The 12,035-nt window shown below is 39.5% G+C and overlaps 2 protein-coding genes across 5 annotated transcripts; both read left to right on the top strand.

Annotated features, from left to right (window-relative positions):
- Positions 1 to 114: 114 nt before the first annotated feature.
- On the top strand, positions 115 to 6,005 carry LOC103408624 (uncharacterized). Of its 4 annotated transcripts, none has more exons than XM_017325035.3 (12): positions 115 to 254; positions 1,090 to 1,429; positions 1,506 to 1,656; positions 2,151 to 2,491; positions 2,601 to 2,712; positions 3,063 to 3,158; positions 3,668 to 4,005; positions 4,073 to 4,205; positions 4,321 to 4,643; positions 4,722 to 4,872; positions 5,054 to 5,115; positions 5,336 to 6,005. In XM_017325035.3, exons 2-12 carry the CDS (start codon positions 1,097 to 1,099, stop codon positions 5,831 to 5,833), a joined length of 2,538 nt encoding a protein of 845 aa, XP_017180524.3. In that variant the 5' UTR covers positions 115 to 254; positions 1,090 to 1,096; the 3' UTR covers positions 5,834 to 6,005. The 4 variants fall into 4 exon arrangements, with proteins under 4 accessions (XP_017180524.3, XP_028957290.2, XP_070676955.1 ...); XM_029101457.2 differs by having other exon boundaries at positions 5,054 to 5,238; XM_070820854.1 differs by lacking the exon at positions 3,063 to 3,158.
- Positions 6,006 to 6,475: 470 nt separating this feature from the next.
- LOC103433968 (cation/calcium exchanger 5) lies at positions 6,476 to 9,746 on the top strand. Its single transcript, XM_008372283.4, has 2 exons — positions 6,476 to 7,528; positions 8,570 to 9,746. Exons 1-2 carry the CDS (start codon positions 6,653 to 6,655, stop codon positions 9,332 to 9,334), a joined length of 1,641 nt encoding a protein of 546 aa, XP_008370505.3. The 5' UTR covers positions 6,476 to 6,652; the 3' UTR covers positions 9,335 to 9,746.
- The last annotated feature ends 2,289 nt before the right edge of the window (positions 9,747 to 12,035 follow it).

Below are 12,035 nucleotides of genomic sequence, written 5' to 3'. Positions count from 1 at the left end.
TTTGAATTGGATTTTAGGCCAAATCCAACAATCACGGTCCAATCAAAGCAAACCAACAAAAATCAGCCCAATCATTTCAGCCCAGAAACATAATCCGGTTCAGGATAGTTCCAACCCAGATGGAATATGGTACTCCGAACATCCAAACAGACGGCTCCATACTCCATTGCTGTAAAGCTCTAAAGATCCGTGAAATCCTCACTCCGTTTCGGAGCTCTCGTGCTTCCCTCTCTTCGCTCACAGAGTAATCAAAGGTACCAAACCCCAAATGCTTTCATGTAATCTACACATACACGCATGTATATGTATATACACACGCGCTGAAATCAAATCATTGAAATTTGCTTACTTTCTGTTTGGTTGCCGGGAAAACGTGGGAAAATATGAAAAATTAAGACTTTGAGCATGTAATTCCAACTGATTGGAACAGAATGCAGGCAAACATTTACTGTAATTGAATTCGACGCCAGTTAATTACTTGAACTAAAGTTTTGATTTTTTTTCCCACTCATTTTCCTTCAATTTTAGGCTGCCAAGCAGAAGATTATTAATTTATTAGGTTAAATTTTTTCTGTAATTGTTGTTTTTACACTTGTTGCATTTTGATCACGTAATTTACACGGAGAAATGTGATAAGATGCAGTGCACTAACTAAGCTCAAAACAGTTAGTTATGTGTAATTTATTTACTTTTTCCTAAATTTGTTTTTGGAAATAATCTTTTAGAAACCGAAGCGTTCTTAGGTTCAATTTGATCTCAGATGATATCTTTCGTTCTTTAGCTTAATGCATTAAATGCTTCATTTTGATCTCTTATTTGGGTTTGAATATCATGATGTGGTTATTTTCATCGAATTTTGGATAGAGAAATGATTTCCGCACTCCCCTTAAACAATTCAAAGGAGTGCGGGGAGGGAAAAAGGGAGTTGCGGAAATCATTTCCCTTGGATAGAACTCTTGAAGTTATTTTGTAAATAAACAAATTACTTCTACCAGAACTGCCAAACTATTGAAATTAGTGTAATTCACCGAAGAGGGATTGGGGATGGGGGATGGTTTTTTATGGTTATGATGAAATGTCATTTTGTAGGGAGGAAATGAGCAACCAAAACCTGACAAGTGGTGATCGGTTAAGGACAAGTTGGACCCCAGCAATGGAACGTTATTTTATTGATCTTATGTTAGATCAGGTTCATAGGGGCAATAGATTGGGCCATACATTCAACAAACAAGCTTGGAATGACATGTTGATGATGTTTAATGGCAATTTCGGGACTCCATATGATATGAATACCTTGAAAAGTCATTACACTAGTCTGTGGAGGCAATTCAACGACATAAAGAACCTTCTTGATCAGAATGGATTTTCGTGGGATAACACTCGGCAAATGGTGATTGCAGATAAATATGCTTGGGACGCCTATGTCAAGGTGCGCTGCTTACTTTATTGTACTTCTGAATTTTGTCCAATTGTGGAAAAATTTAATTAAAATAATGTCCATGCAGGTTCACCCAGATGCTCAGGTCTACAGAAACAAAGCTCTGATGACCTTCAATGATTTGTGTTTGATATATGCACATACGCAAGCAGATGGAAGATACAGCCTTTCAAGTCATGATATAGATTTTGATGACGAAATTCAGGGGATGATTGATGGTGTGTCTCTAAATCCTTTAACGACATACAGGATTGATACATTTTTTCATACGCACTGAAATTTATTATTATAGTTTTAGTTTGTAATGGTTTGGTAAAGTGCAGTCAGTACTTATGTTTGGCATTTAAGTCATATCATTTTATTACAGAGAGTAATCATAAATCAGGGTCATACAAAATACCCAAAAGTAAATGCTTTATGAATAATCAGAAGATAGATGGAACTCTATCCTCTCTAGTAGTAACTTTAGGTGAGTTAAAGAAAAAAGCCCTTCTGTCTTAGTATTCCACATTCACGAGCATTATCTGTTCTTGATAAGTAAAATTTTCTTTTACTTACTGTACCAAAAAAAAAAAATCTTTTTTCTTGTTCCAATTTTCAACAAGGCCTTTTCTCAATTGTTTGGGGTAAGCTACAAGAATCTTGATCCTACAATCTGTTCTCTGCGGGACTTTTTTTATTTGCTTATTTATTTTGTTTTTATGGTTTAAAGGTGCTGGAATGATTAGCCCTACCCCTGCAAGTAAAGTGAAAAGAAATGCAGATTGGAAACCAGCCATGGACGAATTTTTTCTGAATCTTATGCTGGACCAACTTGAAAAAGGCCGTAAAATGAATAATACGTTCACAAAACAAGCTTGGAAAGGCATGGTCACGTTGTTCAAAAAAAAGTTTGGTTCTCAATATCAAACAAGGTTCTTGAAACAGCTTCATAAGAAACTGTTGAAGTACTATACTGATGTTAGAAGCATACTTGCCAGAAATGGATTTTATTGGGACGAAAATCGACAAATGATTGTGGCTGATGATGATGTTTGGGGAAATTGTATCCAGGTATTGTGTCTTCTATTTAATAGCATCCAGTTGTATACATTTTTACACGTCTTGTTGCTGATGTAGGCACTTCCAGTTGTATGATTTTTTACACTTGTCGCTGATGTAGGCACTTCCAGATGCACGTGTATATAGGAAGAAGCCCTTGCTGAACTATCAGGATTTGAACTCGATATATGCCAGTGAAATTAGCAATGGACTCCTTAATCATTTGGATCAAGGTACAAATTCTGGAGATGAATCTTACAGTGGAGGACTGGAGAGAATTAAGAATTTCGGTTATATAATGGTTTAGTTTCTGTAAAACTTGCAACGCTGGTTGTTTAACCGAAAAAGAAAAAAGTAGCAATATCATTTTGTCTTCGTATGGAAAAAGTAATAATTGACCGTGATTTTTACTGAATGAAACACACATAAGAGTGTAAACTGTGTTTAAGAAGTAATGTGTTGAAGTTGTAAAGAGTGTATATTCGCACATATTACTCAGGAAAAAAAATCATGTTGAAAGCTGTGTTAAATGAATGAATTATTCAACAGTTATGTCTACTAATGGGTTCTATTAATCATGTAGATGAAGAAGAAAGGGAGGGCCAATTTTCTTTTTCTGGTAATGGTCATTTGGCTTCCTTCGAGGATCTTGACAGTGAAGGTTTAGATTTTATGACAGGTGCCTTTCTTGTTCAACACTGAATGTTAGAATAATCTGTGCTGAACCGTATGACGAGTAAAATCTAAAGTTATGATATTTGCAGGGAGTAAAACGAGTAGAAATGCGTCCTTAAACAGCTCGAGCTAGTCTGATAATAGGCGCCTCTTGTGTTTCATTAACCAGTACCATTTAGGCTGTACTTTCTTTCCTTAATAGTAAATAATCATTCCACCACGATGACGTATTTTTGGAGAGCCTTGTTTCCGTGCAGACTATTCATCTTGCTATGTGACCTCTTTTTTTGCTATAATTCTTATCGGTTGAGGATTCCAATTTTCCATCATAAATGTTTCTCTAATTTTTCATATTCATTTTCCATATTCAGGTCTCCTAAATCCATACCATATAACTCTGAATTCAAAATTGTCTAGAGTGGGTTTACAACCTGTGAATTATTTATGCATGTTTGCAATCATCTGTTAAAATGTAATTGCAAGTGCATTTAATTGCAACATTTTGGTGGATAGACGGAGAAGACATTCAGAGCCATGGAAATGACATTTTTTCAAGGAAAGATTGGACACCTCCAATGGATCGTTATCTGATTGACCTTCTTCTGGAGCAACTGCAGAAAGCAAACAAGATTGATTACTCTTTGGACGACCAAGCGTGGGTAGATGTGCTTGTGTTATTCAAGGAAAGATTTGGTTTACAATACAACAAAGATCTCTTGAGGAGTCGCTACAAAAGTTTAGAGAAGCAATACCACGATACAAAAGATCTTCTGGATCGGAGAGGGTTTTGGTGGGACGAAACACAGCAAATGGTCACAGCATATGATGATGTTTGGGATGCCTATATTAAGGTGCATAACCTATCTGTTTGAGTCTTAATCATTATTTTCTACGAAGGCTAACATATAGTTTCTGTAGGAACGCCCTGATACGGAAGCGTACAGAACGAAATCCACGCCAAATTATAATGATTTGTGCTTGATTTATGGAAACTCAAATTCGGGGGAAAGATACAACCAATCAGGTCAAGCCGTGGGCTGTAACGGTGATGGTCAGTTTGTGTTTGCTTTGTCTTTCATTAACCAAGAATTCTTTTAATATATTTTGATGAATCAGAAATATGAACCTTTTCCTTATACATGTATTGCTGTTCATTTCAAAACCAGCCAATTATAACCATAGCTATCACCGGAGAACTGATTGGACACCTCCAATGGACCGATATTTCATTGATCTAATGTTAGAGCAAGTTCGCAACGGAAGTATGGTTAACCAAAAATTCAGTAAACTAGCCTGGACTGATATGGTTTCTAAGTTCAGAGCACAGTTTGGTTCCCAGCATGACAAAGATGTCTTAAAAAGTCGTTTTGTGAATTTGAGGAAACGATTCAATGACATGAAAACTCTACTTGACCAGAGTGGGTTTACTTGGGATGAAATGCAGCAGAGGATAACTGCTGATGGTGATCTTTGGGATGCTCATGTCAAGGTTCGTCTTTGATTGATTTGTTGATTGAAAAGAATTGTAGGTCTATAACAGGCTAGCAGCTCACATGTACTTGTGCAGGTGCGCCCTGATGCACGATCATACCGCAATAGAACCCTACCAAATTTCAATGATTTGTGCTTGATATATGGAAATGAAGACAGTCTTAAAAGGGAGGGTTCATCTAATCACTCTATGGATGCCGAGGATGATGATCCGAGAGTTAATGTTGGTACGTGGCCCCTGCTCTCTATCAATAAAACTGGTTTTACATTCAATGAAAACCTTGGGCCTGGATGATTGTGTCATTCAGTAAAAATTTGGACATTGTTGTGACAGATTTTCTGAAAAATCAGTTTCTCATCTTGATGCAAGAGTATATCAGAATTTTCTCAATAGCAACCATTTTGCAGGGGATGAAACTCAGCAAACAATATTCGCAGAAGTTGATGATGTCTGGGATGCTTATGTCAAGGTGCTTGTTTTTCTCGCTAACTGCTGCCTCGGACAAAAGGAGTTTCCCTATTCTAAATTTCTAGTACTAATTACACCTCCTCAACATTTCATGGAGGAGCAGTATGGTGCATGCGCATGTTTTGTATGTGCGAGTGTTTTGAGTGTTGAATGATTCATGAGTAGCTTCAGGTGACGTTATTAACGTGTGTATCTTTCATGTCAATGTTTTATTTTTTCAGGATCACCCGTATCAACCTGCATATGGAAATAGTATCTTGGACTACAATGATTCGACTATGATATATGGCAATGGAGTCGCTGATGGAAGATCAAGTTATTTGAGTACGGAAATGGGGAAAACGGGATTTGATATGACCTTTGGTGGCTTGCAATCCCGAACCATGGACTATGAAACATCGATTCAGCGAAAGAAGCGAAAACCAACAGCTTCATCCACCTCGGCCAGTAAGAGAGTTCAAAGAACCATCAAGGAGGAGGTACAAGAAGCCTTAGATGAGAAACCACAGAGAGTAAACGGGTTCGTCGGCAATGAAGAGGACAAAGACTGCTGCTCGATAGAACGCATTGTTGATGCGCTTGAAACGGTACCTGACATGAATGATGAGCTCTTCTTGGAAGCTTCTCAGATTCTAGAAGACGAGAGCAAGGCGAAGATGTTTGTGGCGATGGATGTAACAGCCCGACAGAAATGGTTATTCAGAAAACTCCGCCAGTAGATCCTAGGAAACTCTTGCCTTGTGGTCTTTGGTCGTGTAAATTAGACGAAGATGAGCTTGTGTATATTCAATTTGGTAGCCTTGTTTCTCTCTCTCTCTCGCCTTGTGGTCTTTGGTCGTGTAAATTAGACGAAGATGAGCTTGTGTATATTCAATTTGGTAGCCTTGTTTCTCTCTCTCTCTCTCTCTCTCTCTCTCTCTCTCTCTCTCTCCCCCCACAAACCATTTGCCACCTATCAAATGATCAAAATTACCCATATCAAACAGAAAGAAGGTTACCGTTTCACCCAATACTTGGCTACATCTTTTCCATTAAATTATTATTTTTCGAGAACAAATACTTGGCTACATCTCCTGCTCAAAATTCTTCGTTTTTTATTCATCGATTTTTGTGTTTATGATTAGAATTGTTTATATTATAAATCACTTTATAAAGAATGTCGGCTAAAAATCAATTAAAAAACTAAAGTTGTTTAGTCATCAAATTGTATAAGAACAGATGGACAGAAATTAAAAGTTTTACAAACCGTCTATCTATTGACTTTAATTTCAATTTATTTTTTAAAGATGATATTACATAGTGATTTATAATACGAACCGTTTTGAATTAACTATAAAATTCTATAAATCAGACCCGAAGAATTTTGAATAGAAACTCAAAACCAAGAGTGCTCATAATTCTATTCAATTCAGTGAACTGCGTCACACCAAGGCAAATGGACAAAAGTCGGATCCGAATTCTGAAATCACAGGGACAAACACACACCCTCTCTCTGAAAACTTGACAGAAAGATTGGAGCTTTTTGCTTGCTAAATGGCATGGCCATCTCTCTCTCCTCCTCTTTCAAAACCTGCATTCTCTCACTCTCTCTCCTCTCCTTCTTCCTCTTCTTCCTCCTCACAACCCCAACTCCCAATTCCCCAAACTACCCTAACCCATCTCCCATAACGTTCCACAGGTCCCTCATCGCCACCGCAGCAAAAACCCCATCTTGCTCCTCCGCCGCCGTAACCCACTCCGATGGCCTCTTTAACTACCTCTACCTCCACTTCTGCCTCTTCCGCCAAAACCCATTTCTCTCTCTCTCCTCCCTCTCTCTTATCCTCCTCCTCCTCTTCTACATCCTCATCAAAACAGCGCAGGATCACTTCTCTCTCGTCACCACCAAGCTCGTTTTTGCCCTCGATTTGACCCCCAGCATGGCCGCCGTCACCCTCCTCGCGCTCGGAAACGGCGCCCCTGACGTCTTTGCCTCGGTCGCGGCGGTCCGGACGGGGCAGTACCGAACCGGGTTCGGCGCGATTCTGTCCGCCGGCACTTTCGTGTCGGCGTTCGTGGTGGGGTTTGTGGCGATTTACGCCGCGCCCTTTCCGCTCAAGCCGGCGCCGTTTGTGAGGGACGTGATGTTTTATCTGACGGCGGCGCTGTTCTTGTTCTATGTGTATCTGAGCGCCGAGATTTATCTGTGGCAAGCGGTCGGGTTTGTTGGGTTTTACTTATTTTTTGTTGGGTTGGTGTTTTGGATGGATTTGGGAATGGGAGGAGGAGGAAAGGAGAGCAGAGTTGAGGCGGGATCGGTCGGAGACATTGAAATTCAGAGGGGTTTGGTTGCACCAGATTCCAGGATCGGACATGTTTTGGAGAGTTCAGAGGATAGGAAGGGGAGTTTTGGATTTGGGAGAGCTCTTGGAATGGTATGTTTTCGGATAAATTTGCGTTCTTTTTTGTGCTTGTTCCGCTAAAGTTTGGGTACATTGTGTGTTGTATGCAATTTATCTGTTTCTATGTTTGGTTTTCATTCAATGCAATGCTCTGATGGATAGTTGTTAAACTTCTAGTATTAGTGGCAATGGTTGTTAAAGGTTTCGAGAATTAGATAAAACACTCCGCTTGTTGATTGGTTAGTAACGTAATGCTCTGAGAAAATTTACTTGATGGAGGAATATAGGTTGTGTTGAATGAAATCAATGCAGCTTGTTAATTAGCTCTGCACTTCGAATTTCTATGTGCTAGTTATGGTTTCCTTCTTGAGTATTTCTCACATTGGAACAAACAGTTTCGGTAGCTGAACGTAGGTGAAAGTTTCGAACTTCTTATGGATTCACTTTATAGAAGCATATAATAATTGAGAAACGAAATTAAAATTTGGACTGTATAGGCTTGCCATTTAATTTAGTTTTGAGTTTGCTAGGAATCATTTTTTTTCTCTGTATGCTTCATCAGGAGGTCTATAGGATTTAATGAACCTTTGATATAGTCGATGATAAATCCGATCTCAAGGCCCTGGTCAGATGTAGCTTCTCATTGTCTCAGTAGAGGAATATGGCTAAGTTGTAGGTGTGCCTAAAATCCTTGAGATTAAAACTTTGGGCATATGAAATGGATGACATTGGTGAGAAGTGGAGATCTTCGAGAGTTGGATATCACGTATATATATCAATGTCGATGCACAGAAGTAGAAGAGCTTATTCTTTGAGCGAGGATAACTTGGACAAGAGAATTCTTGACGTGTGATATTAATTGTAGAAGCATGTGCAGAGTTTCACTGTGTCTTGGCATAAGCTGTATATTTCCTTATGAAATCTCTTTTAAATCTTGAACTGGGAAAAACCCAAAAAGCATGAAATTTATATTCTAAATTTCTGATTGAGCTTGCTTTTCCTGTGTACAATTTTGTTGGCTAACTTTCTGCTTTGGAAATTTGCACTAGTTAAGTCTCTTTATTTCTTATACAGATCTCGAGAGCATGGGAGCTTCCCGTCTCATTTCTTTTGAAGCTCACAATTCCCCAAGCTTCACCTTCCGAATGGAGCAGATTCTACATGTCAGCCAATATTGCTCTTTGCCCTCTCGCGCTGCTATATGCTTGCAACTCATTCATGCCATTTAATCACCCCGTTGTTTTTCTCCTTTCAAACACCCATTTGCCCCTATGGCTTGTAATCCTCTTGGCAAGCTCCTCTCTCGCACTTCTTCATTATGCAGTAGAAAAAGACCCCCCCAAAACCGAGCAACTGCCTGTATTGCTTATAGCATTTGTTATGAGTGTCTTTTGGATATCTACAACTGCTGGTGAATTGCTGAACTGCCTCGCTGCACTCGGAACACTTCTGGAGTTGCCACCTGCACTTCTTGGGCTCACAGTTCTTGCATGGGGAAATTCAGTTGGGGATCTTGTTGCTGATGTTGCAGTTGCCAAGGCTGGCCACCCTGCAATGGCCATGGCTGGATGTTTTGCTGGGCCAATGTTTAACATGCTCATTGGACTTGGAACTGCCTTGGTTATACAGACGTATGATGTCTATCCCGAGGCATACGAGCTTCAGTTCCATGTGGGTATAGTGATTGCATTTGTTTTCTTGCTTCTGAGCCTGATGGGGTCTCTATTGGTGATTACATGGTGCAGATTTCGGGTGCCTAGGTTCTGGGGATTCTGTCTTGTTGGTCTCTATGTTGTTTTTATGGCAGTTAGTTTGGTAATCGCCAAGTTTACAGGGTGATTCCAAGTCCATTTACATTGGATCCTCCATTGGAAAAATACAACAAACCAGGGAAGATATGGAGCTACCACGTGTAATCTCGAGCTTGATCATGCCAACTCTGACCTGGATGGATTGTGCAAATCATACGTGCTTCATTCATCGAAAAATTTCGGAAAGAAATCATGGATCAAAAGGTACACTGCATTTTGAAGAATCAACCACCCTTTTTCGAGTCTTTTCTGCCTGGATGAAAGCCCTCTGCAGCTTATAGGTTCAATTGGTTTTTTGTTTCGACATTTGGTAGATGAAATTTTTTGACTGCTAGAAGTGTTATGACATAAAAGGCTATGGGTAGTGCCGGAATTATGGCTCTTGTACCACTTGTAACATTACTAAATGTGGCAATGGTAATGGCAATTTACATTGGAAACCGATTGTGTTTGCAAACTGCACAAAGTTGTCTATACGTGTTCATGAACCATCTCGACGCTAAATTCTCTGTTGTAGCCAAGACATAGTTACGTTAATGTCACTCGTCTAATATAATAGACGCTTGGCATGTGGTGAATCAGTGACGAGAGATTGAGAGAGCATATCTCCATTTCCGTCATCAACGGGGAAAATATCAAAAACAAGCATTTGCTTGAACTATAAGTTTTACAACAAAGTTAAATGTCCCCGGGTTTTGAATGTCAACCTATTTGCGCCTGAGTCTGAATTCCCTTGCAAATCAAATTATGTGGGACCAAATGGTTAGAATAAAATAAATTGAATGATAGTACAATATTCACATTAACGTAGGAATGAAATTGAAAGACTTTTATTCAGGTGTGTGTTTGTACTACAGAAATCAAATTGAACAATAATACAATACGAGACAAAGGCCAAATTTGTCAACTTCTTTCCTTTCTTTCCAAAATTATTAAATAACATCCCATTTTAATTATTTCCAACTCCCTAAATTAGAGTCGGAATTCTCTCAGGATCCCTTCCATCCAGATCTCAATTCTATGCGTTCTTCGATGAGTACTTGTTATGGGTGCCAACCTACCACGTCCAAACCATCATCTTTCGGGCTCCAATTGCCCAAAACTGGAACCAAATCCTCCTATCAATGGCGGATCCAGGAAATAATATTAGGGGGGTCAGTAAGAATAGCGCGCGCAGCTCGAAATTTTTTTTATACTAGAAATAACATGCATATTATCATTTCATCGAGTATTGGTAGGCCTGAAGTCATTTGAAAATGCATACTACAGACATGTTAATGTAAGCAAGGGGCAACACCCAAGGTATTCATGGACATTTATCAGGTTTTGGTAGGCCTGAAGTCGGACTCAAGGTATCCATGGACATTCACCCAAGTTTGGAGGGTTAGCACTTAAGGTGTCTATGGACGTTCATCGAAGTTCGAGGGATCAGCTGACCCCCCTTGCCCCTTAATGGATCCGTCAGTGCCTCCCATATAGAAAGAGAAAAGAGTTGGAAAGAGAGAATGAGAAGGGGGAAGAAGATGGAACCCATATCCTCTTTGGATCCTAAAAAACTGAGCCTAAGGATCAAATGATCCGGACTATTGAAATTTGATCAAACAGCTACAATTATTATAACTTTTAGAGGGACCCCCTATTTGTAGCCGTTAGATCAAATTTTAACGGTCCGGATCATTTGATCATTAGGCTTAGTTTTTGGAGATCCGAAGAGGATCTGGGTTCAAGAAGATGCACATGAAAAAGCCAAAGAAAGATTATTAATTCATGACCGTTTGATGTTCGGTTAAAAGAACACGATTGAAAAATCTGTAGAATTTGAATGGAAGGGATCTATATATTATTCTTTCTTTTTTTTTTATTTGGACAAAGGTAATTTTCATTACCAAGAGAGCACAAGTACAACCAAAGGGGCCCAATTACATAGCAAACACAAAACAAAAAGTGAACCCTAAACGCTAAACATAAGCCCAACCCAAAAGAAGAGCCCAAAAACATAAAAACAAAAACCCTAAAAGACTAGCTTTCGCTGCTGCCTGCGAAGAACCTGCCGCCGACCATAAATTAGTATCCCATGCCAGAGATCTCACCAAACACAACCCCAAAGAAGAAGGCTCCATCATCCTCCACCAAGCACCACACATATCAAAACCGCATCCACCAAGGAAATAAGCTAGTGGGAAAGAATTTTCCACCAGCAACAAAGCCGAAAACGGCATACTAGTGGAAGGTGGTGGTGAGTACACCATATGAGCTGAAGCTCTGCACACCTTTCGAGAAAGCCATAAAACGCGGGTGGAAGAGATGGTTGCAGAATCGGACCTGTGTGAAACTGTTGGATGACTGAAGCAAAGGGAAGGGTAAAAAAATGGTTGGATTAGAGTGACAGAGGTGGAAAAACTTGAGGGAAAAGAAGAAAAATGAAGGTTGGAAGATGGACTGTCAGACTGAGATAGAAGAAAGGTTAGATTGGAGGCCTTAGGGGATGGATAACCAAGAAAAAAGGGTCGGAAAACATGGAGAAAGCCAGTCTCACAGAGAAGGGAAGAGAAACAAAAGAAGAAGAAGAAAAAGGAAGGCCACCGACCCTGGCCACTGCTAGGGCCAGCGGCAAAACGAGAAGACGGAATTGAGAGCACTCACACATCAGTGAGAAAGTTTCTCACACATAGAGAAGTAAAAAAATTAAAAAGCCATAGATCTGGTCACAATCATAATCTGAAATATCG

Source organism: Malus domestica, chromosome 04 (assembly GCF_042453785.1).
Source record: "Malus domestica chromosome 04, GDT2T_hap1".
NCBI lineage: Eukaryota > Viridiplantae > Streptophyta > Magnoliopsida > Rosales > Rosaceae > Malus > Malus domestica.
The sequence above is the reverse complement of the archived record's forward strand: the minus strand, read 5'-3'. Positions and strand labels throughout refer to the sequence as shown.